The sequence below is a fragment of the Urocitellus parryii genome, chromosome 2 (genome assembly GCF_045843805.1).
Source record: "Urocitellus parryii isolate mUroPar1 chromosome 2, mUroPar1.hap1, whole genome shotgun sequence".
NCBI lineage: Eukaryota > Metazoa > Chordata > Mammalia > Rodentia > Sciuridae > Urocitellus > Urocitellus parryii.
This window is the reverse complement of record NC_135532.1, coordinates 202531857-202559655: the sequence shown is the minus strand read 5'-3', so window position 1 is coordinate 202559655 and position 27799 is coordinate 202531857. Positions and strand designations below refer to the sequence as shown.

At 34.3% G+C, this 27799-nt stretch overlaps 1 protein-coding gene across 1 annotated transcript; it reads left to right on the top strand.

Moving 5' to 3' along the window:
* Nucleotides 1–1253: 1253 nt before the first annotated feature.
* On the top strand, nucleotides 1254–26074 carry C2H21orf91 (chromosome 2 C21orf91 homolog). Its single transcript, XM_026411907.2, has 5 exons — nucleotides 1254–1305; nucleotides 2233–2366; nucleotides 22148–22684; nucleotides 23620–23682; nucleotides 25533–26074. Exons 2-5 carry the CDS (start codon nucleotides 2240–2242, stop codon nucleotides 25697–25699), a joined length of 894 nt encoding a protein of 297 aa, XP_026267692.1. The 5' UTR covers nucleotides 1254–1305; nucleotides 2233–2239; the 3' UTR covers nucleotides 25700–26074.
* The last annotated feature ends 1725 nt before the right edge of the window (nucleotides 26075–27799 follow it).

The following is a 27799-nucleotide window of genomic DNA, read 5'->3' as shown; positions in this document are numbered from 1 at the left end:
ATGTTTCTCTTTCAGTTAGTGTATCTCAGACTTCAATAAGCATAAGAATAACCTGGGAATCTTGTTAAACTGAAGGTTCTGATTGAAGAAATTTGGGGTAGGACCTAAGATTCTGCATTTGTAACAGGATATCTGGTGATGTCCATGTTGTTTTATTGACTACACTCTAGTAGCAGATCATTTCCTGAGGTATTGGAGCCCTGCCACCAAGCGCTGTTTAGTCCATAAGTTTCTAAGATGTATGGAATCCACTCTCTACCAGTTCAAGAATATTTACATGTAAATTGTCAACCCAGCTCCCTTTCCTTTGGTGAAGGTAAACGAAACAGGTGCTTATGATGCTGTGGAAAAAAGCAGTGGTCTTGAGTTTGAGTTCAAATCCTAGCTCAGCTTGTAACCGTGACGACTTGGGTTAGTCACTGTAGGCTGCAAAATGAGAAAACAGTTCCCGTTTTTTTCCTTCCTAGGCTGTTGTGAACACACAATAGAAAATGTACGCCAAAGTATTACAAGAACGGTAACCTTAAAAAAAAAAAAAAAAAAAAAAAGGAAGAAAGAATTTAAAAGTCCAGCAGAGTTTGAGAAAGAGGCAGGACCTAAACATGAGAGAGTTGGGGGCTTAGGGATTACTCCCGGGGTTTGAAAGGAATGTACCATATTACGGGAAAGGGGCGCTCCATCAAAAATAATATTCAACAAAGAAGCTTCTGTACTTAAACTACGCTTAAATCGAGATACATAAAATATGAAGTTTTCCCTCGTTATGTAAGTTAACGGGCATCTAATTGGAAGTTCAGTGGTAGTATTTCGCTTTCGTCTTCTGATTTCAAATCAAGTGCCACAACCCACGCATCTCGGTCCCTTTCTCCCACTCACCCGTCACTTTCCAGGCCCCCACCGCGGCAGCCCGCGCCCCGGGGCAGTAGTTTCCACTACGCTAAAGGGGGAGGTAGTAACGGGCTCATCTATCTATGCACTTCGAGGAGGGGTGTGTGAGGAGCCACTTTCCTTTGAACGGTAAGGAACCCGGGCGAGCAGATCTACGACCACTAAAAAAATCGAGTCAAAGGTTTGTCGTCGGTGTAGCATGGGAGCAGCTGGCCAGCGGCCCTCGTGCGAACGCTCGGCTTTACCCCGCGTCACGCCGTTCTTCCCCGCAGCATGCCCCGCATGGCGCCGGCGGGAGGGGGCGGAGCCCGGCGCGCGGCGGCAGCCTGTGCTGCGGCCGCCTCCGCTACGGCCGGAAACAATAGTGGAGGAGCCCGAGCCGCGCGGAACGCCTGCGGCGGCCCACGGAGCCGGACGGTAAAGACCCCGCAGTCCAGTCCCTGTCCCGCCCGCGCCCCCTCCCAGGTCGTCCTGCCTCCTTCGAGCCCCACGTCCCATAGCCCCTATCGCTGCTGCGCGCCGAGTGCCCCTAAGGACCGAAAGACGGACGTGGGTCCAGGCTGTTTGAGGGACGGGCGTGCGCCCACAGTGCTGGAGGCCGGATGGTGACCCGGTTCCCGAGACGCTGAGACTGACGGACGGGCTGCTGTGGCCCTCGGAAGCCTTCCGAGTGGGAGGAAACCCGGGGCGAGTGGACGGGCGCTCCCGGCAGCCGGGCTCCGGTACCCTTCTCCCGCCCTGACCCCAGCTGGGGTCCCTTCTGCCGTGCCTCACCGGTCGCCGTCAGACTTTGGGTGCGAGCATCCGGGACGGGGCCCGTGTTCCCCGGGTATTCACCTTCCCACGTGCCTTTCCCTGCCGCAGACCTTCGATGGGAAGCCTCGCTACGCCGAGTTAGCAAAACGCCTCTAAGGTTCCCACAATGAAGTTAGCAAAGCAGTGCCTGGAGCAGGGTCCTTTTTCTGCTTTTAACAGGGTTAAGTTGGTTGACAGAACCCGGGCTGAAAGGCCGCGCTAAGCTCCTTGTGTATGATTATTCAAGGTCTGGGGACGAAGAGGGAGGACTAGAATACCCGCAGAGCTTTTGCCTTTAGATCCCCATAGCCCAGTGAAATATGGGAAGGGGGTGGGTGGATGGATGGATGTAGTGTCACCTGTGGCCAGGCTTTTACTTGGCTTTGTGGTTTTCCACATTAAAAGTATGATATTGAACTACAAGTATGGCGATGCTTGTGTGATGGGGCTGTTGGGAAGAGCACCTTTCTTGTTTCCTAGAAGTTGTCAGATATTGCATGCCATAATGTCAAGTTCTCGAAATTGTGTAACTTTCCTGTTTCTTAATAGGGGCAGTATGAACGAAGAGGAGCAGTTTGTAAACATTGATTTGGATGATGACAATATTTGCAGCGTTTGTAAACTGGGAACAGACAAAGAAACACTCTCCTTTTGCCACATTTGTTTTGAGCTTAATATTGAAGGTAAGAACGTAGTATAGATTTAACTTTGTGACATGAATTTTACACAACTACTTTATGCTGAACTGGTTATAAGGTAAAATTAACATTTATTGAATGATTGGAAATTGTGCTAAGTATAAAGTGTGGAGATTAAAAGGGAAATGAAGCTGAAATGATGAATATAAGAGAGAGCTTTGTTTTTAAACACCTACATACCAGTCCCCTTTTTGTCAATATAAAAGCAAGGTATGGATGTTGCCTCCTAAACATGTTTTCTGGTTGAGATCTTATTAAATATGTGTGTGCATCCCTTGTGTGTATTAAGAACTAGCATACCATTTAATTGATGAGCAAATCTAATTAGGTCCTACCATGCTAGTACCTGAATGAAGTGAGCTCCAACTCTTTTCCCTTAGTGTTTCCATCATCTGGAAAAATGTTTCTTTCTTTTTTTTTTTTTTTTTTTTTAGTTTGTTGCCATTTGTATTCATGCACCCTGTTTCTGAAATTTTTGATAAACTCTTTTCAGTGATCACACACACGGTAATTTTTAAAAATTAAAAAGGTTTATAAAATTTCTTAATAATATTACTTAGATACCTGAGAAAAAAGTTCTCTAGAGATTTAAAAAATCTCTTATTGAAGGTATTTGTGTTGGTGCACAATTAATGTATCTATGGATATCAATCATTTGCTTCCAGGAAACGTGAGATATGTTTCCTTAATCTTGACATTGTTATATTAAAACTTTCAATCCTTTTAGATATTTTTGAGTTGCACTAAAAAAAATTAATATTCCTGCAAAAATAAAAATTTCCCTAAAATTTAAATTTTGACTTTTAACCGATAGGTTATCAGTAAGAGGATTTGTATTAGACCTTTAGATTGTGTGTGAACTATTTCTAAATATTAGCAGTTCCTTTTTCCTGGACTGTTGAAATTTTTCCTAATCTTTATTGTGTTTATTAAGAGATGTGAAATTTTTTTTCAATATTTTATTAGGGGCTGGGGATGTGGCTCAAGCAGTAGTGCGCTCACCTGGCATGTGTGCAGCCTGGATTCGGTCCTCAGCATCATATACAAATAAACATGTTGTGTCCGCCAAAAAACTAAAAAAAAAATAAATATTAAAATTCCCTATCTATCTCTCTCTCTCTTTTTTAAAAAAGATATTTTATCAGTTGTTGCTGAACTTTTTATTTTTATGTGGTGCTGAGAATCGAACCCAGTGCCTCACACATGCTAGACAAGTGTTCCACAATCCCAACCCTGAAATGTTCTTATAGTGAACACAAACCACACACATACACACTATGATTATGTACCTTGAAATTCCTGTTAGGACTTGTTATTCAGAAATGGTGTAGTCACCAAATAGTGTGTGATGAGCATCATGGATTTCCTGTGAGTTATATAGAATACCTATAACTTTGGCTTTAATGAATGTAGTAATTATAACTAATTTCAAAAGGATGATGTAAAAGTAGTGTTCTATAGCATTTAAATTACTATTTTCTTAATCATACTAGAGTAAAAGATATAAAATTAATATTCTTTGGAAATAAAGTTGGCCCTGGATATACCAATGTGTTGTAGAATTTCACATTTAGATAAGCCGAGACATTAGAAATTATCCAGCCCAAACTCCGTGTTTTACATCTGAGGAAACTGAGGGCAAGACAGTTGGAACTGCTAAAGATTATTGTAGTGGTGATGGTAGGCTATTGTTTTATGCCAGGCATTTACTTTGAAAACTTCTGTACCAGGCATTATACTAAGCACCTTACATGGATTATCTTGCTCAGAATAGCTCTGGAATGACTACTGTGATTATTCTTTTTAAATGTGATGGAACTGAACCTTAGAGACCTAAGAAATGGACTTTGAAGTCATACAGCTAATAATTGACAGTCCTGGGCTTTGATTCATGGCCATCTGGTTCTAGTGTATATAATCCATTTATTTACTATCAATAGTTATTTTAATTTTAAGACTGATGTTAGAAACCTGTCCTCCTGAATTACAGTTCCTTATACTTGCTGTTTGTTCTGCCAGCTTTTCTTAACCAGTGCTTCCTGCTAAGTCATCATTAGAGGGGTTCACATTATATTAAAACTTTTTTGCAAAACCTAAATTTTCATAATTTTCTAGCCTTTTTAAATATGCCTTTTAACTGGTTCTCAATCATTATATAGAAAATATACAAACTATCCTCAGGTGTCATCTTTGTAAACATTTCAGCTTTTGATATGTAAGCATAAGTCCTATGTTTTTGAAGTAATACTGTGTTACAGTTTGAAAGACAAAAACCATTCTCATTTTGAACCTAAACTATTTCATTTGATATTCTATGTGTATTTTAGATATTGTGTATTAAAATGCCAGTTTAACTTTAGTGGGGAAAAAATAGTTTAAATTTCTTCTCAAGGTATCTAGTGTTTGTCTCCAGCTCTATATTTTGTGGACTTTCACTTTTTATATCAGTTTACAGGTTTTTAAAAATTAGAAAAAGAGTGGTAAAGCAATCACATACCAGATTATTATTGCTTATATTCTTCATTAGGAAAACTTTTGGGGGGCTTGGAATGTGGCTCAGTGGTAGAGCATTTGCCTAGCTTGCTCAAGGCTCCAGCACCACAAAACAAAACAAAAACAAAAAAACGCTCCTAGAAAACCTTTTCAAAGAGTTTTTTCAACTGCTAAATTCTCAACGTAATGCCAGTCAAAAGTCACTCTCACTCTTAAAACATGACATTTAACTAGTAATTTGGTATAATTTTCTTTGTAGTATGGTAATACCATAGTCACCTGGTCTTGTGGTTTAATAACTGCTAAGTTTGAGCTAAATAATTCTGCATTTCATTTTTTCCACAATGAGGCTTAGTAAAAATAAATTCTTTTGAGGAATGTTAACAGTTAAGATAGTTTTGAGTCCACACATTTGTAATAAATAAAAATAATACTTTATACTTTTTGGATTTACATCAAATTACACCAGTCTCCTACTAATCAACTGGCTTCTTGTTTAAAAGCTATGTGTTTGCATAGGTTTATGAAGCCAAAACAAAGGAAGAAAAGAGTAACAACAAAAGACAGTCTGATCTTGTTGCAGAGATTCTGTATTCTGGGCATGGCTCTAAGTTGTCTTTTTTTTCTGTGACTTCACAGTAGTTAAAAGGAATGGGGTATCTAACTTTTATGTACTTCCAGCCATAGATGATATGCTTCAAGGATCTAAAAAATGGATTTTGACAAATGTTTTTAAATGTTCTCAAAGTTGATTTTTTTAAGCCTATAATTCATTATTAGTGTAATTTGTCAACTTTTAAGATGAGGAGACAGATGCATGAACTTTCTAATCCCTGTGGCCTAACCTTGGTACTAAGACACTATAAACTTCCTATTACCTATGGGCTAACCTTGACTTGAGACATCACATTTTTTTCATACATGTTAATGACCATATACACATCTAGATCACCGTGGTAAAATCTCTGAAGCTATTCACTACTATTCCCTTAGCTGAGGCAGAGAGCAAGGCAGCCTAGAATAGTCAGCAGCCAATAATAAAACTCAAATATAATGTAACAGTCAGAAATGAGACCAGAGGGGGAAAATCCAGGGTTCAATACTGTAACTTCATATTTTCTACTTTCATTTTGTGTAAGAAAATTATGCAAATAGTTCTAAGATCATTTTTACTTTTTCTGATAATTAACTTGCTTTCTTTTCTATGGAGAAAATCCCTTTTAGTAGATTGGACTGATTCCTATTATACCAAGCAAACAAAGTTTTCAGTGTAAGTTGACCTTGCTAGTTGATGAGCAAGCATATTTCTGGCCACTCTCTGTGTAGTCCATCTTGGACTTCTTTTTATTCTAAGTGTTCTTTCCAGGAAGCAGAAGCAAATTCAGCTCCTTAGTAATCTTTTCAGCAATACAAATTTGTAGGTGTTTTCTCTTGTTTAAGGCACAGGTAAACACACTTTTTATTATTACTTTTTTTTTTATTTTATTTTTTTGGCAGTGCTGTGGATTGAACCCAGGGGCACTTTACCACTAAGGTGTGTCCTCATTCTTTTATTTTTTTTTATTTTGAGATATAAGTTAAGGCTGATCTGCAACTTGTGATCTTTCTGCCTCAACCTCCTGAGTCTCTGGGAATACTGGTATGCACCACCGCACCTAGTGGCTTCTATTCTTCCTTACTTCTCTGATTTTGACTGTATACTGGTCATGGTTAATAGTCAGGAATCAGTTTGAATCTTAGTGTTAAATTTGACTTAGTTTGGAAGTCAGAACTGGTTATTTACTGATTAAGATCTGTGAGTCTTTCTCTGTGTCCTACTTCTGACATATCATCTTTGCATGTAAGTAAAAGGGCCCACCCTAAACTGTAAATAGCAAATTCAGTCTTTCTCTTGTTTCTCATCATATAATGACAACATCATATTTTAACTTAAAGTAGCATTTTAAATATGAAGCCTAACATAAATTCTGACCTTTATCTTGGTTTTCTTTTATATGCTTGGAATTAAATACTGAAAGGTTTATTTTTCTCCTTAAATGCCTCTGATTGTCATTTTAAATACATTTGAGTACTTTTTAAATGGTTCTAATAGTAAAACTTGATTATTTGGACAGAAGGGATAAAAGTGGGCTGAATTGGTGATAAGTTTAAATTATTATTAAATTAAAATATTTTAAAATAAAAGTAATTGAAAATAAGCTAACAAAATCTGGTAAAAACAAGTTTAAATCATACACAAATTTTGGTTTTGAAGATATACCTGTTAGGAATTTAGTCTGTATGTAATAGGAAATCCAAATATAATGAAAAAATAAATGAATATTTGTATTTCTTATGTAAGAAATACGTATTTTTTTTCTATTCTACCTTCCTTTAATACCCAATTTTGATCTTTCAGGTTACTGGCTACTGGAACTCTAGTCATTGCTTCCTTATTCCAAAAAAAAAAAAGGAGATGTTAGCATTCACTCCTGTATCTAAAAGAAGCTTTTCCTTAAAGTCCCTTGTAATTCCCCATTTCACTGCTCTTAATACAAGAGAAGCTGCTCCAAATTAAATCAGTATTTTACTAAGAAAGGAACAATATACTGAGTAGGGCACTCACGAAATTGGCGACAAAGAGGCCTTTTTAGTAATTAAAGGAGATCTTACATTGGAGGCAAACCATTTGAGCTACAATTAAGACCAACAATAAATGCTCTGATGAATCTTTATTTTTACTGTTTGAACAGAAATCGATCTTAGCAAAATAAGGGATTATATTCTGAGAAAGATCATGCAAACAGACCTTGAGTGGACTTGTTGCCAGAAAGTTGGGTCAAATTTTGAATTTTTAACCCATCTCAGTACATAAATGTAATGATTAATGCTACTGCCCATAAGGAGAACCCCCTTTCTTTATTGTCAGAAACTTGTGTAATTAAGCATAATTAAGTTCTCATATTTTATAAAATTAGAAAATCTCTTCATAGCTAATATATAGAGCTCTCCTATTTGGTTCCCCATTTACTGTGTGATGTTGAGCAAGTTACTTACATGTATTATTCAGTCAGGTTTGCCCATCTAAGTTTTCAACAGGAAATGATAACATAGCAAAAATGCCTGTAGAGATAAACAGGAAGGTTGAAAACCTTACCTTATAAAATGATTTTTAAGTATAATTGATCATTTATCATAGCTAATATATAGAGCTCTCCCATCAGGGATAAGAAGTAAGAAAGAATATTGTCATCCTCATTTATATATGGTAAAATGAAGGCACTCAGATAAGTAAAGTTGTAGACCACTCCCTCTATGATGGTGCCATCCACCTTGGTTTTCCCAATGCCTCTGATTACTCCTGGTTTCCAAAAATAAAAAATAAAAAAGAAAGAAAGTAAAGGTAATATTGACATGGCATGTTCTGTCCTGGGTCTTCCAGATTCACTCTCCCTGGTCTTTTGTGACCCTGTCTATATAGTACCTAGTAGATCACCTTCTACTTCATCTCCTTCTCAAGCTATCAAGATGTAGACATCTTGTGTAGTCCATGAGTACTTCAAACTGCATATCTAAATAGACATTATTATTCTACTCATTCCATATTGAGGTTAAAAATGATATATGGAGAAGAGAAGGTAAAGGGCTGTCTAACACATAGTAATTTTCTTACATGTTCATTTAATACACTGTCCCCTCTGGTGTTTGCAGTTCCATAGGACTATGGATTAGAGTTTATTTTATTTACTAGTATATGACCAGCCATGGTGCTAGGACTGTCAGAGAGTAATGAAAGACTATTTGATAAATGAATTAATCTAAAGGAGACTTTAGAGAACTGCCATTTTTGAGTTTCTTCCTTTAAACTTGTCCACTGTGAAATTCTTTCATTCATTCACCAAATCCCATGAGATCTTTCTAGAGTCTATTAAGTTTTGTGAACTTTACTAGTGGAAGAGTTTTATCTCATAATCAGAAGAGAAATATAATAATAGCCAGTAATGATACCAGTAGTGATATCTGGTTACCTTATTTAATCAGGAGAATAAAAAACAGCATTTTGCCCCAAACATAGAGCAAATAATTTTGGCAGGGCTATCTTTAGAATGAGTTTTCTAGATTCATTTGATACACTGTAACTATTTCTGGACACCACAGTAGAGTAGTATAAAGTTAAAACAAGTATGCAGAACATATAACCCAAGATAGGTGTTAATAAGAATATCATAATTTTAAATAAAGGATTTATTTGAATGTATAAAAATGACATTCTGGTTCAAAGTCACAGTTTATTCATCCCAGTAAATGACAGAAAATGAAAAAAAACTGTTTTGTGAGATATGAAAACAGATTATATCAAGATTGAAAGGCTTTAATACTTGAGACGGAATTATTCCCAGCAAAGGATACGTTTTTCATGATTGAAATGATTTATAATACTGTTCCAGGAGAATTGACAAAGAGAAATAAGCTGCTCAGGAGTAAAAAGTAATTTCTCAAGCACATGTAAATGACAATGGCCCCTGAAGAAAGAAGACAAAGAGGTTTATCTCTTATAGAAGTGAGGTCCCACCCTCTAGTTGGGAGAAGGTATTTCTAATCTGTTCTTAATACATACTGAAGGAATTTGTACTTTAGATAAATGCCTTATCCAAATCATAGTGAGGTATTGTTGGCCATGTATTATATACTTTATATGCATTATTTTATTTCATTTTTAATACAATTATATGAGACAGGTGCTATGTTATCCCAATTTCATGAATAAGGAAAATGTAGAACTAGTCCAAAATTATAGTTTAGATGTTCAAACTCAGAGTCTCTTGATTGCAGAAAGCCAAAGGACTTAAATCATTTCTGTTCCCAAAGAAAATTTCATGGACTCTCAAGAATTTCAGAAATAAAGTCCAGGCAAAATTGAAAATGAATTACAATGAAGTAAGGAACAAAATTTGGATCATTAGAGATACATAATTTTAAAATAATTCTACCTGTGCAGTTATTTAATTAATATACATTCTATGGAATATCCAAAAAATTTGTTTTGAATGACCTCAAGAGAGTGGTGTGATGTGGTTTCCATATAGATTATAATCTAAGTAAACAGTTATCTGCGAGAATCTTCTATATAACCTAGCATATTGCTCAAAAGGATGATTAGAGTAGCAAAAATGCTCACGTATCCCATATTTAAAAGAAAAGAAAAAAATCTTCCTTTTCCTCCCTCAAACCATACAACTTGAAAGAGCATTGTTCAGTATCTTCTTTCTCTCCTTCCAACTTAGTCATCAACCTCCTATAATTTGCCAGCCTCTTGCTTTGGTAATCTCCTAGCTATCAACACCATAAATACTTTTCATGTTCTTGCAGTTTTCAAAGTCTGACATTTAACATTTTGCTCTTTCTTGAAATACTGGACTCCATGGGTTCCATGATAAAATAACTCTGAACTCTATTTCTCCCCACTTTTCTGTTGTTTTCCTACATTCATTTCCTACTTTAGGTCCTTCTTTGAATTCTGTCCTTATCCTGTAGTAATATATTTCTTTTATTGCCATGTCTTCAACTATACATTTGCAAGCTAGGTGAAGTTAGCTGAAATGCCACAAACTTGTTTTGCCAGGCAAATAGTTCATCTAGACATCAGAGTTTTATATGCAACTTACTGCTAGACCTCTCCAAGTAGATATTTTGTAGTTATCTTAAATTTAAGTTTCTTAAACTAAATGTATCTCCTTACTTCTATACCTGCTCTCATTTTTTATTTCCATTATTATCAGTTCACATGGAGCCCCATCTCCCAGAGATTTTGATTCATTTGAAATCTAGAGTTAACTTTAGGAATTTACATTTTAACAGGAATCCCAGCAGACACTTAAATGCAGGTGATATATGGACCAGGTTCTTAAAGACTTAACATGTTGAGTTGTGTAGGTGTAGTGATGAGTTGAGTAGCACTGAAATCTAGTCTAAGCTGTGCTTTTCAAGCTGTGTACATTGACAGAGGATAGTTTTCCAGTTTGCAAAATGATATGGACTAGCGGCAGCCCTGTCACCCTCACTCTTTCCTTCCCCCTTACCCTCTCCATGTAATCTGTCTCTGACTCTTGATTCTCTCCAGTCTGTTCCTTGTTTGTTATTCCTTCTGCTATACCTCAGTACAGGGTTATTCCTTCTTACCAGTGTTTCCTACAAAACCGCTTATTGCTTTCACTGACTTTATCCTCTATCCCTTATCCCTACCTCACGTATTTAGGTCCTCTCACTGTAATCAGAAAGGTCTTTTTTTTTTTTTTAATTTTTTTTTTAATATTTATTTTTTTTAGTTCTCGGCAGACACAATATCCTTGTTGGTATGTGGTGCTGAGGATCGAACCCGGGCCGCACGCATGCCAGGCGAGCGCGCTACCGCTTGAGCCACATCCCCAGCCCAATCAGAAAGGTCTTAAAATAAAAATCTGATCATGACATTTATTTTTCTTACCATTTTCTTCAGTTTAAGCTATTAACTCCCTAAAGAAACCATCTTCATTATTTATCATCCCCTAGAAAGACGCTCTACAAGCCATTCATGCTCTGCTCTTTCCTTTCCCTTCGTTCTGACTTCTCTACTTTGATTATCTAGTTCCCTCTCTTTTCCTTCCTCCTCATATGCAACTGCTTGCTTTTGGAGTATGTTATTGAAAAAGAAAGAATCATAAATAAGACCATTGCCTATGTCACAGGGCTGCTGTAGAGATAAGAAAAAATGATGACTATAGGAACTATATAAATATACATATATATATAGGATGTAAGGCAAATGTTAGTATTCAAATCGAAGTACAGAGGCTTTTCATCTTGTCTGAAAAGGTGAAATATTACTGAAGGTATTGCTATTATTTGGATGATATATTGAACAACTTCTCCACTAACAAGTATTAGACACTGAGGAGGTTTAAATTGATGTTGAGTTAGCCCTTCTGTGGTTTTTCAGTAGGTTTTTCTGCTCTGGCTTCCTTCATTTTCCTCCTGTACCAGGTACCTACCAAGTGCTTTCACCATTTTTTTAATCGTACAATGCATTGTGTTCATTTAACATCTTTCCCCTACACAGGCATACCCACAAATGAGAGAAACCCTTGAGATTCAGTTCCTTGCGTACTCTGGACTTTACTGAGGAATTTATTTAAAAGATTACCATTACCAGTTTGTGTGTTCAATCAGCCGCTACTGATGTACTTTATTAAATGGGGGAAATTCCCTCAGTTTTCCTGTTTCTTCTTTACTACAGCAAAAAGCGTTCTCTAATACTCCTGCAGTATTTGTGTATCCAACAAGAATTGGCAAATAAAGCCCTACTGTGTTTATGAGTTTACTTTGAAGGAGGAGGTCAGCTTTCATTTGAGGGTTAAATACTTTTCTTTGCTAGACACATTGTTAGTCTAAACAAATTTTCACAATCAAAAAAAAAATCAGATTTTTAAGATATTTTAAGTTTTTTTAGGGTGAATCTTCTCTGATTCAGTTTCTTAATTTTTTGTTCACTTAATTCACTGGAACACACAGTATAGTACCTAAAGTCTAGTTTCTCTTGGACTAAGGAACAATTTGTTTTTTTCCAAACCAAAATGTATTTCTTCATGGGCACCTTAGTAATGTTTTAAATTTTCACTTTCACTACTTAAAATGATAAAAATTTTGTTTTCCCAAAATAAAGTTTCTTCATTTCATTGAAAACACAAAGTATACCTATTACATGACAATCAAAATATAGGATGCAAAATGAATATAGAGACTCCTAATCATACATACTTACTAATGATCTCAATATTTTTGGTGTGTTCTGCTTCTAAATTTTTGGCAATAGGGCATGTAAAGAGGAGGTAAATTGTATTTAAAAAATAAAATTAAGCATTTATGCCACTAATTAACCAGCTTTTTCATTTAATGTCTAAGGAACATCTTTTTCGTGTCAGTAGGTAAAATTTTACATCAGTTTTTTTTTTTAAGGTTGAATCTCATTCATAATTCGTTTAACAGTGTATCATTGGTGATGACTGTTTAGTTTATACTTCCAATTTACCAGTACTAAAACTTTCTTACATGGTATTTTTTTTTTTTTGCTTGTCTGGTTAAATTCCTATTGTGTTGTGGCTTAAATATCCACAACTAAGCTTATAGGTCAGTCATGTCCCATTTTACAAGCATCATTTGTTTTAATGTCTTCTGTTACTACTAAATTGATAGCATGTAATCTGTTGTTTACAAAAGGATTCATTGCAAATCTACTAATTAATTCTCTTTGTCCACGTATGAATATAGCACAATGAATCTTTCACGCATACATATATATACACACATAAAATTAAGCACTAATTGAAATAATAATAATAATAATAATAATAGAAGGGAAAACATTAGAGTGGATAGGGGAGGGAGAAGGAGAGGGATAAAATTATGTGCATTTACAAGTACGGCATAATGAATTCACTTTTATGTAAAATTGTAATATAACAGTAAAAAATTAGAAAAAAAAAGCTATTCTGTTATCAGAAATACTTCATCTTAATTTTTTGTAATCCCCGTATTTAGATCAAAGTTCTTTTTACTCTAGAATTGCTATGATATTTATGACAAAAGAGTCATAGTATTTAAGGATATTAATGCCAATTAAAAGTAGAATTCAGATTCCTGGTTATGGATCAGTATATTTTTGCCCCAATAATAGTTTCAAATCCTTGTCTTTGTGTATAGTTAGTGTAATTAAAAGAAATGCTTATAAAAATATGATTGAAATAAAGATTAGCTAAAGTGTATGTTGTTATATCATTACATTTATGTAGTTCACTTTGGCCTGCACTGCAATTTCTTATTTCTATTTTATCTTTTTGCAATGATTCCTCGTATTTCTTTTTCTCATTTTAGCTTTAGTTTTCTTAGTAGTGATTGGTAAGTTGTAATGATTTTTTTCAAATTAGCTTTAATTTTTACTATTTATTACCTAGAATAGTAATTGAATTAGAAGTACCTCAACTTCACTAGCTAAAATTCACTAGTCTCTTTATTAAATGCTGTTATAAAATACTTATCCTGAAGAACATTTACCTAGAATTTCAGGATAAGTGATTCAAATATATGTGAAGAAGTTGAATTAATAGTTTTGGATCAGCTTTTCCTTTTGTTTCTCTTATCTAAAGAAAATCAGTTTCTCAGTTTCTCAGAATTTTAACTGAGCAGATAGCAGTTGAGGAGATGAAAGGCAAAGAATTCATCCAATTATCACATTTCTTGATTTGGAACCCATAAATTTACATTGTCATAATGGTTCACCTCCATTCATCATATTATTATGAGGTATTTTTAGGGCTATGTTTTGTTTAAATAACATTTGTCTTTGACTACAGTGTGGTTAGTGTCTCTGTATGTCACATTTAAGTGGATATTTATAACTAATAAATCAATCCTATCATAGTTAATTTGAGTAGCTTTTTTAGGAGTCTTTTACGACAACTTCATGTTAAAATTATTTTAGAATAAGTGTCAGTGCACTGAATTAAAGCTGCGTAATGGAAAAGTGAATTATGGAGAAGGTTACTTAGGTCAATTGAATTATTGGCTTAAAATTTTTGTAGTATAATTTAAATTATTGTGCTATTTAAAAAATTATAGTCTAAATTTGATGTATTTTAATACTGCAAAAAATATTTAGCCTTTTATATTCTGTGTTGCTAAGAGCTTAGTATCTTATATTAATCTTATATTAAAGACATGGTAATGGTTTACATCCATGTTCGCTTTCCAATAGCCTTTTGTTTATCAGTTAACTATATACGAGCTGCCCTGTCCAATTTAGTAGCCTAGCCAGGATGTGGTTATTTAAATTAAATTAAAACTTGAGTTCCTAAGTCATATGCACTGTATTTCAAATGCTAATAGTCACTTGTGACTGCCAGCTACTTTATTGGTTAGCTCAGATATAGAATATGTCATGTCCATCATCACATAAAGCTCTTTTGGATATTGCTGGTTTAAAAACAGGTAGCTAAATTTAGGGAGTAGACTTGAGTATGAATTGTTATTTTTTTGTACCGTTTTAATAATAAACAGTTGTTATGTAGGTTTGTTTCCTCAACTTTCCAACTGTTAGAATGAAAAAGTAGAATTCACGGAGATAGATGTTTTTTGTTATTGTTTTAACAAGTCATTTGAAGTTTATATATCCTGTCAATAAAACAACCCAGATCTACGGCTTTCTTGGTTATTTGAGATTAAGGTTTTTCTTTTTTAATATTATCTGTCTGAATTCTTAGTTCACTGACAATAACCCTTGCAGTTCATTTATTGGATTAAGGTCATTTGATTAACTACTTGATCCTTCTCATAACATACAGAAACTTGAACATCCCTACAGACATCCCTAAGCTGAAATCTTCTGTCTAGTGACCACTTGTTGACATATCTTTCTTTAAGGCAATACTTCTCACATGTAGAAAAGCAAGTTGCTGGACCCATCTATTTATTGGCTTGGTGTGCTTGCCAATAATTCCATCTGCTAGTAGGGCAGAAATAAACAATTACCTTTTACTTTCAAACAGTATGTTGGGTACTTGAACATGGCAGACTCTATTTAGTCATTTAAGTGGCTCTTGAGTTAGTAAAGGTCTGGAGGGAAAAGAATGTGGCACTCCTTTACTGTAGTACTCTCTAAATTTCATAGAACAGCTGATAAAATTTTCCAAGAAGCATAAATCTATCCTATTTTGGATTCAGAAGTAGGCATTCTAATCTTGCCTTCCCACTTTTGGTCTACCATATTTAGTTCTATGATAGGATAGACAATTTGAACATCATCCCACTAACAGTTAGTTATTGGCAATAGATAAGATGGTGATAGCTTTTCCTGAATCATGGCATGGCTATTGCTTGTTCATCAGATGCATAGTAGTTTAGTCAAACTGGGTATCAAAGCATCACTCATACAAGCAGTATTTAACTGCAGCAATCCATAGAGATATCAGTATATAGTCCTAGTACAGGACAGGTGGCCTGGCGTGGCTCAAGAGCCCATGAAATTAGTTATATGACATTTATTAAGAGAGTGATAAGAACTGTTTTGAATTGAAGAACACTTCTCTATTTTCTTTTGGTAGGGCTCTTTAGTACAACCTATTGGCTGCCAGATCTCTGATTTTGATCATAAAGATAAAACAAAAAACTGAGAATTGTATATGAACCTAATGTTTATTTTCTTTAAGACACGTGGAGGCCAAACAAAACTTGTCTGCAGTATGGATCCAATCCATAGGCTGTGAGTGTGCCACCTGTACCTAATAGGGCTTTTCCTATATTCCTTTTATAAGATATGGTTATTTGCTCAAGAGAATAAAGTAATCTTTTAGTGCTTTTAGTCTTTCCTACTGTAACTGTTTGCCCCTCCTCCCATTTTTATAAACAATGCTTGTTTAAAGAAGCACAATAATACTTCTTAATATGGGCAACTCCTGTAAATGCAGATGCTTGTATTCGCTTTCTTAGGAACTAAGATTATCACAAAAAGAAAAACACCTCACATCTTGGGAAATTATTTCAGCTGGGTAAAATGTGAATTTCCATATAAAAGATTTTGAAGCAGTTTATTTCTACATAAATTGTACAAATGTTTATGATATTTGATGGCAGTATTCTTAAAACTTTTTCACAGCATGTTAACAACCTGGAACTTAAATCATAACTTAATTTTCTTGCCATGTTTAAACATCAAGGAAGAACATACAAACTCACCATTTGGAAAACCCATGCTGCCAATTCTCTAATTCTGCTCAGAGTTTGAGGTTAAAGTTGACGTGCTGTGATACATGTATCTTACAACTTTACAACCAGCTACTGTTCATATTCAGTCTACCTATGGAGCACCAAAGTATATAAGACCATTCCTTTGATTGGAAGATAGAATAATTAAATTCAAAATAAAGTTTGGTTGATAACAACTAAACATGCATAAGGCAGTCAGATGGTGTGATTCAGGAATGTGAAGTATAAAACTCTGCAGCATCAGTGTAGAGACAGTGCTGAGAGTGCCATTGACAGGACTAGCTGGTGAACCATCAGGAAAGATTACTTTTGCTTACTTTATTACCTCCATATTTTAAATAAGATCTTTGGGAGATTAGGGATAAAAGGCAGAGGATAATAGGATATCTGATAAAAGTTTTTAAGTGTTTTGGTATTTATGACTTTTTTGTGCTATTTGGAGTATCATCTTTATTAGGGGAAAAAAGTTGCATTACTGCAATAGGCATATTAAATATAGGTATGGAAATACTCTTAATTTTAAGAGTAACAGTGGTAATTAAAGATAAATATTTACATTTTAGTAGCCTTTGAGTTTCTCTGGGTTTAACTAAGTTTACATAAAAGAATTACCTTAAAGAGTTAAAGAATACCAATGTGGGGATAGCATGCCAGATGGGTTAGTGGGAGGGTTTTCAAAGTATATAAGTGGTTTATATAAAAAAATCTGAGAAAAAAATAACTGTTCAATATGAACAGCTTAACTTTGTAAAATGCCACTGTTCATACAGATATTTCTAAAATCTTTTATCCAGAAGAACCTAATACTTTAAAAAAAAAAATACCTCAATATGGTTGCCAAGTAAGGTATTGGTTCTCTAATAATAATGACCTTTTCACCAAAAAAGTGACATGGGTATCTTTCAGGCATGTTTTAAGGAAATTTTCATAGTAATTACTATGTGACATTGGCCTTAAGAATTTTTATTGTAAAGAAATCTTTGAAATGGTTTGGAAATTCCTTATAATTCAGTTCCTCAAAAGTATCCATTCATTTAATTACATTTAAATTCATTCCTTTTCAAAAGCTGCTTAAGAAACAAATTAGTGCTGAGAGCTATTTACACTTGTAAATGCAATTAAAATAGAAAAGTGAGTTGAGAAACTCACTGAGATCTCTAATAATAGCAATGGTTGTTTCTCCCATATTAATTTGAAATGATGAAGTGGAAAAAATATAGCTTCAAGAATTCAATTTAAAAAGTGACATTTATATTACTGATGTAAATTGAACTACTTACATTATTTTTTTAGACTAAAAAGTAATTTGTTATATGAAGTAGTGTATTTTTAAATTTTTTTCTTTTGTTTTCTCTACTGCATGGGATATTTTAAAGTATATTTAGAAAACAAACATGTCCAAATTGAACTTTAAAATTAAGTTGTTTGAAAATGTTAGTATAATTGATATAGCTAAAGAAGTTAGAGGTGCAAATCTCAAAGAATGAATTACAGTGTACATAGTAAAACAGCCCTCTTTATATTTGCACTGTCTGTAAATTTATATTTAAAAATATGTCAGATTAAACATAGGTGTACCTTTACTTAAAGATGCTCTTAATTATTCTCTGAGCAGCCTGGTAGAACTGCACATTCTTCCTAGTACTGGCAAAACTTCATTGTAGTAGACTGTAAATGATAATTGGTAATAAGGTTTGTTTGGGATTTTTTAAAACATAGTTTTAATTTTTTTCTAATACAGTTGCTTTTTCTTGAGTACCTGCTATGTGCCAGACACAATAACACTGAGAATGCATATGTGGAAAATACATATGGTCCCCTCTTAAACAGAACTTTCCTAGTATCAAGAGATAACCTCTAATAAAGAGGCAATTGTTAAATAAACTATCCAAGATGTATTGGTTAGAGAAGGTGAGAACTAGACAGATGGTGATGATGACTCCAATTTGCAGTGAATGGAGGGAAATGAATGATTTAAGATGTTGTAATTGCTAGGTTTATGGGAGAAAAATCTATTAAGGTAGATAGAAAAACATCTTTTAAAATGTTTATATTGGATCTACAATTTCGCTAGTGTGAATTGTGCTGCTATAAACATTGATGTACTGCATCCCTGTAGTATGCTCCTTTGGGTATAGACCAAGGAGTGGGATAGCTGGGTCAAATGATGGTTCCATTCCCAGTTTTCCAAGGAATCTCCATACTTCTTTCCATATTGGCTGCACCAGTTTGCAGTCCCACCAGCAATGTATGAGTGTGCCTTTTCCCCCACATCCTCGCCAACACTTATTGTTGTTTGTATTCTTAATAGCTGCCATTCTGACTGGAGTGAAATAAAATCTTAGTGTAGTTTTGATTTGCGTTTCTCTAATTGCTAAAGATGTTAAACATTTTTTCATATATTTGTTGATTGTATATCATCTTTTGAGAAGTGTCTGTTCAGTTCTTTGGCCCATTTATTGATTGGTTTTTTTTGGGGGGGGGTGTTTTTTGAGTTCTTTATATATCCTAGAGATTAGTGTTCTATCTGATGTGCATGTGGTAAAAATTTGCTCCCATTCTGTAGGCTTTCTGTTCACGTCACTGATTGTTTCTTTTTCTGAGAAGCTTTTTAGTTTGAATCCATCCCACTTATTGATTCTTGATTTTAATTCTTGCACTATAGGAGTCTTATTAAGGATGTCAGGGCCCAATCCGACATGATGGAGATTTGGACCTACTTTTTCTTCTATTAGATGCAGGATCTCTGGTTTAATTCCTAGGTCCTTGGTCGAGTTTGAGTTGAGTTTTGTGTATGGTGAGAGACAGGGGCTTAATATCATTTTGTTGCATATGGATTTCCAGTTTTCCAGCACCATTTGTTAAAGAGGCTATCTTTTCTCCAATGAGCATTTTTAGTGCCTTTGTCTAATATAAGATAACTATAATTATGTGGGTTAGTCTCTGTGTTTTCTATTCTGTACCATTGTCCTTCAGTAGATTAATGGGTAAAGAAAATGTGGTATTTATACACAATGGAATATTATTCAGCATTAAAAGAGAATAAAATCATGGCATTTGCAGGTAAATGGGTGGAACTGGAGAATATAATGCCAAGTAAAGTAAGCCAATCTCAAAAAACCAAATGCTGAGTGTTTTCTCTGATATGAGGATACTGATCCATAATGGGATTGGGGGGTTGGATCAGAGGAATGGAGGAACTTTAAATAGTGCAAAGGGAAAAGAGGAGAAGGGAGGGGGCATGGGTGTAGGAAAGTTGGTGGAATGAGATGGACGTCATTACCCCAAGGACATGTATGAAGATACAAGTGGTGTGACTCTACTTTGTATACAACCAGAGACATGAAAAATTGTCCTCTGTATGTGTGTGTACTATGAATTGAATTGCATTCATATATAAAAAATTAGAATAAATAAAATTTTAAAAAAATAGAAAAAAAGTTTATTGATGCATTATAGTCATATAGTGGGGATCATTTGGACATAATCATGTATTTGTGGAATATAATTGTTCCATTTCTGTCCTCAACACTTGCCTCACTTCCCACACCCTATTCTTCTTCCTCTAGAGACATAATGTGGAATTCACTGTGGTACGTTCATATAGATACAGAGTACAAGTTGGTCAGTTTCATTTCACAAGTGCTCATTTTTTCCTATACCTCATGCCTCCCTTGGGTCCCCTTCCTCTGCCTCACTGATCTCCCTTCTGATTTCTTTGGGCTCTGTCCTTCCTGCCCCCACTGTTTTCCCTTATTTTGTTCTAGCTTCCCCATAATAGAGAAAACATTCAACCCTTAACTTTCTGGATCTGGTTTTATTTCACTTGACATGATGTTCTCCTTTTCCATCCATTTACTAGCAAATGCTATAATTTCATTCTTCTTTATGGCTAATAAAAATCCATTGCCACATTTTCATAATCCATTCATCTGTTGATAGATACCTGGGATGGTTCCATGACTTGGCTATTATGAATTGCACTGCTTTAAACATTGATGTGCCTGTATCACTGTAGTATGCTCATTTTAGTTCTTTTGGATAAGTACCCACTAGTGGGATAGCTGGATCATATTGTGGTTCTATTCCTAATCTTTTGAGGAATCCTCATACAGCTTTATGGAGTGTGGTTGTATTAATTTGTAGTCCTACCAGCAATGTATGAGTGTATCTTTTTCCCCACATCATCACCAGCAAAGTAGTAAATAAAACTTGTACTTACCATGTAAGTAGGAAAGTCTTATGAAATTATTTAACAATTTTTATGCACATTGGAAAAAACAAAGTTCGGATGTTTGAATGTACCTCATGAGAACAGCTGTTCATATGTGGCTATAATATTAATGTTCAGGAGGTATGCTCATATAGCTTAAGATAACTTTTGAAGAAACTGATAGATAATTTAGCATATGACTATGTATTTGTTATATGTTTGAAAATGTATTCTAAATTTTAAAAAATCAAGTTAGAATAGTTTATTAGGAAATCAGGAAATATAAAGTGGAATATAAATAATTTCATTATTTATGGTGTGGAATATAAATAATTTCATTATTTATGGTATATAATGAATTTTTGTGAATTGAATTGTACTGGTTACTGAATCTTGGCTGATTGAGCTTACAGCTATATAAATAATAATTGTGTATAGCTATATAAATAATAATTGTGTATAATGCATTTCTTCTTGAAGATAAAATTATCTTGAAAGTTTTACTATAAAATGAAAATGAAAATATTAGATGCTTTCATTTTTCTTTTTTTTTAACTTGACAAACAGTGTATTAACTTTTTAAGACTTTTATTGTATATTTTCTGGTTCTGGTTATCTCTCCAATAAAAACAGAACTAGTAATTTAAGAACATGATTTACCTTTTGTTTGGGGGAGGAGGGGCTTGAGCATTTCTGATATTGAGCCTTATAAAAGAAACTTTTGCAGGTGTACACTTCAGGAAGATTTGTAAGGAAAGCATTGATGAAAAGGCCAGGAGTCAATGAGAATAAAGTTCTGGCCATTCTCAGTGGCACATACCTGTAATCCCAGCAGCTCAGGAGGCTGAGGCAGGAGGATCACTAGTTCAAAACCAGCCTCAGCAACTTAAAGAGGCCCTAAGCAACTCAGCAAGACCCTATCTCTAAATAAAATACAGAAAAGTGCTAGGGATGTGGCTCAGTGGTTAAGTACCCCTGAGTCTCTAGTACCCTACACCCAAAAGAAGAATAAACTTCTGGGTTCAGTAATGTTTTTTGTAATGACTCTTGATGGACTAGGATTAAAATTGAATCATTAAGTTCTTAGGAAGGCATTGTTTTTTTATAAGAATATTACTGAATATATAGTTAAATTGAAACACAAGTTATTAGGCCACATTTTATATTATTAATGCCAATATTCTGTAGCATTTTTCCTCTAATTTATAAGCTATAAGGGACTGTTTTACTAAGATTTGTATTTAAAGTAGCTTATAAACATAAACGTTTCTTTCTTTTTTTCCTATAGGAGTACCAAAATCTAATCTTTTGCACACCAAGTCATTAAGGGGCCATAAAGACTGCTTTGAAAAATACCATTTAATTGCAAACCAGGATTGTTCTCGATCTAAACTTACCAAAAGTACTTATGAAGGAGTTAAAACTATTTTGAGTAAGAAGATAAACTGGATTGTACAGTATGCACAGAATAAAGACCTGGAATCAGATTCCGAATGTTCTAAAAATCCCCAACATCATCTGTTTAATTTTAGGCATAAAACAGATAAAAAATTACTCCCACAGTTTGACTCTCAAGTACCAAAATATTCTGCAAAATGGATAGATGGAAGTACAGGTGCCATCTCAAACTGTACACAAACAATTTTGGAGCAGAGGGAAAATACAGACTTTGGCCTTGCTGTGTTACAAGATTCAGGTGCCACCTTATGCCATGACAGCGTGTTATGGCCTCACAGTCACAGCCAGGCACAAAAAAAAGAAGAGACTCTCTCAAGTCCAGACGCTAATGGCCAGACCCAGAGTCTACATTACAGCAGAGAGGAATGTAAGTGAAATGGGAAGAGAGGTAAACAGAAGTTTGGGGTGGATGTATTGTTTGGTTGTTTTGGAGGAGTTTTGTTTGGGTTTTTGCAGTTTTATAAATGAGGGTTGTGTCAAGAATTTTGATTTAGAACCACAGATTGGTTAAGCATGGTATTTAATAAAAGATTCACCTTAGCAAAAATGATTTGTATTTAGAGCAGCTTATAAAACACTATGTTTTAGAATAGTCATGTGTATGTCTCACGTGTTGATGTTTGGGAGTTCTCTATCATTTGTTTTGCTATTTTAATGATTAAATTGAATGGAATCAGCAAACTCAATTGGCAAGTTCAGGGTTCATATAGTTCAGAAGTATAGCCTCAACTATTGGCTAATACACATTGTCACATTGCTAATCAATACCAGACTGACTGGGGGTGGCATTTAAAAGCAAAAATCTGACATTTTTACTAATACTAAAGGCTAGAAAATAATGTATGCATTTATTTAAAACTTAGAAAAAGTAACTGTCTATTTATATGAATAAAAATCACAGAAACTAAGGTAATATTAATTGACTTTGAATCAGATACTTAGAGTCAGAAGGGACTTGATGGGTAAAGACTAGCACTTTTTAAAACCTAAAATAGAATTGGAGATACCACAATTCAACAGACCTACTATTAAATATTTTTTGTGAAACTTTTGCTTCTGCTGGAGGGGTTGTTACTGCTAGAGATGTCAAATGTGGTTTTTGCTGGTAGGTGTATTTGAAAAGTTCTCCATATTGTAAGAGCTAATGAATGAATTCTGGGGTACTCTTTAATGTTACGTTGGCAGATAACTGCAATTTTTTAAAATAGGATACCGTATTAGGCAACTTATTAGGCAACTAATATTATTATATTAGGCAAATTATATTGTAGTGGTAACAATGAATGTATTTTCATGTTTCAGTGAATTTGATGACTCTTGGTGAGGTAGAGCAACTGAATGCAAAGCTTCGGCAACAAATCCAGGGTAAAGAATCATTCTTAAATGTTTTTTCACATGAAAATTTTGAATAAAAAATCCTCTGTGACAAGACACCATTGGCTTTAGCAGCATTTATATTTGGAAAATAGAAATTTGAATTTTTTAGTTTACAGAGCAAAGAGAATAAGAAAACAACTTCTTTATGAACTGCAGGGGAAATAGGTCCTTTTCTTTTCTAATTAAAAATGGATACTAGAGTTAACCTGTTACTAACATTTTACTGATTATGAACTACTGTGCCAGGGATTGTGGATGTGCTCCCTGATAGTTCTTTAAGGCAGATAATATTAGCCCTGATTTTTGTTTTGTTTTGGATACCAGGGATTGAACCCAGGGTGCTTAACCACTCAGCCACATCCCCTTCCCTTTTTTGGAGATAGGATCTCACCAAGTTGCTTAGGGCCCTCCTATGTTGTTTAAGCTGGCTTTGAACTAGCAATTCTCCTGTCTCAGCCTCCCAAGCCCCTGAGATTACAGAAATGTGCCACAGTGCCTGGCTTGTTTTATTTTAATTATGAACAATTTTTAAAACATATAAATGTAGTGACACCAACATAGTGAAATTTTACCCATCTTCACCAGCTTCAGTATTATCAATGCATAGCTAATTTTTCTTCATTTCTACTTGTATCCCCTCTTGCCCCACTTCCTCTCCAGCATGGATTATTTTAAAAACAAGTCCCAGAAAACATATTGTTTTGTCCATAAACACTCCAGGATTTTCCCTAAAAGATGACTTTTATTAAAGAAGAAAAACCCTACAATCTTATTATCTCATACCTTTTAAAACGCTAATAATTCCTTACCATCATCAAATATGATGTTAACACCAAGAGTTAATAAAGCTCTAATTACCCAATTATCTCCCTCTTTTTTTCTTTATAATTTGTTCCCATTTAGGTGAGGATATTGCACTTTGGAGACTTTCAGCCATTTTTTACAAAGTTATGCCATTCAATCAGTAACAGATCAAGGATTCTAAACCATTTTTAACTCCAAAGCTAATAGTCTTAACTATAGGCTGAGAGTGATTATGATGATGATGATAGTTATAGCAATTTGTATTCATCAAGTACTTATTCTGTGTATTTTACAAATATGATCTCATTTCATCCTGGCAGTAACCCTGTTTAGTGTTTACTTTCTTTTTTTTTTTTTTTTTCTTTTTTTGTATGAGGAATTGAACCAAGGGCACTTAACCATCCCCAGCCCATTTTATTTTTTATTTTGATACAGGGTCTCACTAAGTAGGTGAGGCTGGCTTTGAACTTGCAGTGTTCCTGTCTCAGTCTCCTGAGCTGCTAGGATTACAGGCATAAGCCACAGTGCCCCAGCACTATTATTTTCAATCTTAAACATAAAAGAAATTTGAAATAGAAAGCTGTAAATTACTTGCTTGAGGTACATAATAGTAGGACTAAGAATTTGAAAATTTAGATAATCTGATTCCAAAACCTCTTAGAGAAGTTTCCAGACCTGGTTATTAATGGGCACTTTCTATGCACACATAAATTTTATTGCGTATTGGTGAAACCTATTTAGAGATCCTAATTGAGAAGTGGCTCAGCTATAATGGTAACCACCATTTCTGCTGTATGGGTCTGTAGTTATTGCTTGTGACTCTTTTAAGTTTCAAACTACAGAGACTTCCAAGGATGATCAGAACTAAATAATCTTTGAGAACCCCGCTCTTTCCTTGAAGTCAGTTCAATTTCATTGCTTAAATTTTCCCAATGCATTCCTTTCAGAGTACTTATATATTTTGAAAATATAAGTCATATGATTAGCTTTAGTTTTCTGTGTACTAAAAAGGCAATTTTTTAAAATCTCTACAGAAGTATTTGAAGAGTTAACACATCAAGTACAAGAAAAAGATTCTTTATCTTCAGAGCTCCATGTCCGTCATGTCGCCATTGAACAGCTTCTCAAGAACTATTCCAAGTTACCATGCCTACAAGTAGGACGAACAGGAATGAAGACACACCTACCCATAAACAACTGAACTAATTATTTTTTATCAGTCTGCCAAGAATGCAACTTGAAGAAGTTTTAAAGAAGGTTACGGTCCATTTTTTTATGGTCATTAAATTTGCAAAGCTTAAGGCACAGTATTTAACATCTTTGTCTAATAAAGCAGATCATTATACCCTAGTCTTCTAGGATAATCATTTGGCTTCATTTTGGGAATCTTTCTCATAATCACTAAATGCCTCTCCCTAACTTTTATCACGTGTATGTTTAAATATACTGTTACAGTGTGATTTTATTGTCAAAACGATAGGTTAACAAACTCCATATATTAGCCTGAATTACTAAAGATAATTTTAAAAGGGAAATGGAATTCATAATAAGCACCTCTTATTTACTATGAGCAATATTTTAATATAAAAAATTTTATATATAAAAATGCTATTTTAGGTACCTTTTCATTCTCTTTGTAAATGTGTATTTGAATGGCTTTGTGTATTTACACTTATATGTGTGAATATGCTCACCTATATTTCAGATCACTTCATTTTATTCTCTTAAATATGATGTTTTTACAGTTGTTATCTTTCCTTCCAAAGATAAATGTATTTTGGAGTAGAAATCTAATTGAGTTGTTTTAACTTCTAATAACTTATGAAAATAAGAATAACTTTTTAAAGTAAATATCCAAGTATATAAAATACATTATTATTTTCTAACAAAAGTAGTTCTGAGATGGCTTAGGAAGAAAATACTAATCTAATTTTGCCTCCATAGAAGTGAAAACCTTTTCTACTTTATTATTACTTTCATTCTAATGACTTCGTTGTGTTAAAATTTAGATAGAGTAAGTCAAGCCTCACTTCCAAGTCAAAAGTAATATCTTCAATTTGAAAGTGTCCTATTTTGAAAAAAAACTTATTTTCCACTTCACATAATTTCAAGAATTCTTAAATTGTCCAAATTCTGTTATCAGTGTCATTGAAATTAGTGTTCCAAGAAAGCTTTGTAAGGTGTTTTTCTAAATTTTAGAATCTAAGATAACATTGCTTGACATTAGAAAAATAAAGCTTCTAATTCAATAATCCCATGTTTAGAAGGTTATGCTTATAAGCTGCCTATGATGTTTCCAAAGAGTTGTTAACTAATAGATGTTAAGTTAAAACTATCAAGCAGCTAGATAGTTTTTTACAGCAAATACTATAATCAATGCAAAATACCAGTGGATTCTAAATTCTGTTTTCTGCTGGTGCTTAGAATGTATTTATGAGGTAGATCCTTTGATTGAAAGAATCTACAGAGAAGTCTGTCTATTCACTCAGCAGCCTCATACATAAAGATATGAATGACTTCTGCTTAAATTTGGCAGCTTATCCTAGGTTGGGTCAGATTTTAGTCTTAAACACAAACAGTATTTAAGTACACAAAGATATTCTTCAGTCTCATTGAAGGGAACTTTCTATAATGCTAAGATGTATGAAACTGGACTGAGGATAATAATTGCTAATCTCATTGATTTTATTTTTCTTTAAAATATGACATAACTGTCAAACTTTTTATAGGGAGCTCTTGAAATATTCTTTCAGTTTCTCTCAATTTTTTGAGTCATCCAGAATGAATTTAAAATCCAGGGAGTAGGAATGTGGATGCATTGCCTTAGTTTTAATAAGCTTTAAATTGAATACGTGCAATATGAAAATATCCAAATGTATACGTTGACTAAAGACTTGTGCTGATTATGCCAGTTAGTATTTTAGTGCTTAGTTGTTATGGTTACATTTTCAAATTTGACTTTACTCTTTTTTAGCATAATTCATTAAGAATGTTACCAGCCTGAGTAGTTGCACATATTTGGGCTTCTGTTTAGATAACTTTGGGACAGTCATAAAAGTTTGGGATGTGTTGCATTTCATATCAGTAGTAGCATATTTCCAGAATATGAGCCATATGGTACAGTCCTAAATACAGTAGTGTTATCCAAAGGAAATGTTTGCTTATCCCTTAGAGTTTTTTGGCAAATACATAGCTTTTACTAATGAGTTCAGAATGATTGGGTAGGATTGTGCATGTACTAAGGTTTAATTGAGGACTTCTATTTATTCCATTTAGATAGTTTTGCTTAAGCTTGTTTTCA

Coding starts and splice junctions, on each gene's coding strand:
- C2H21orf91 (XM_026411907.2), top strand. CDS start 2,240: ATGAACGAAGAGGAGCAGTTTGTAAACATTGATTTGGATGATGACAAT. Junction 2,367..22,147: donor TTTTGAGCTTAATATTGAAG/GTAAGAACGTAG, acceptor TTTTTCCTATAG/GAGTACCAAAATCTAATCTT. Junction 22,685..23,619: donor ACATTACAGCAGAGAGGAAT/GTAAGTGAAATG, acceptor TTCATGTTTCAG/TGAATTTGATGACTCTTGGT.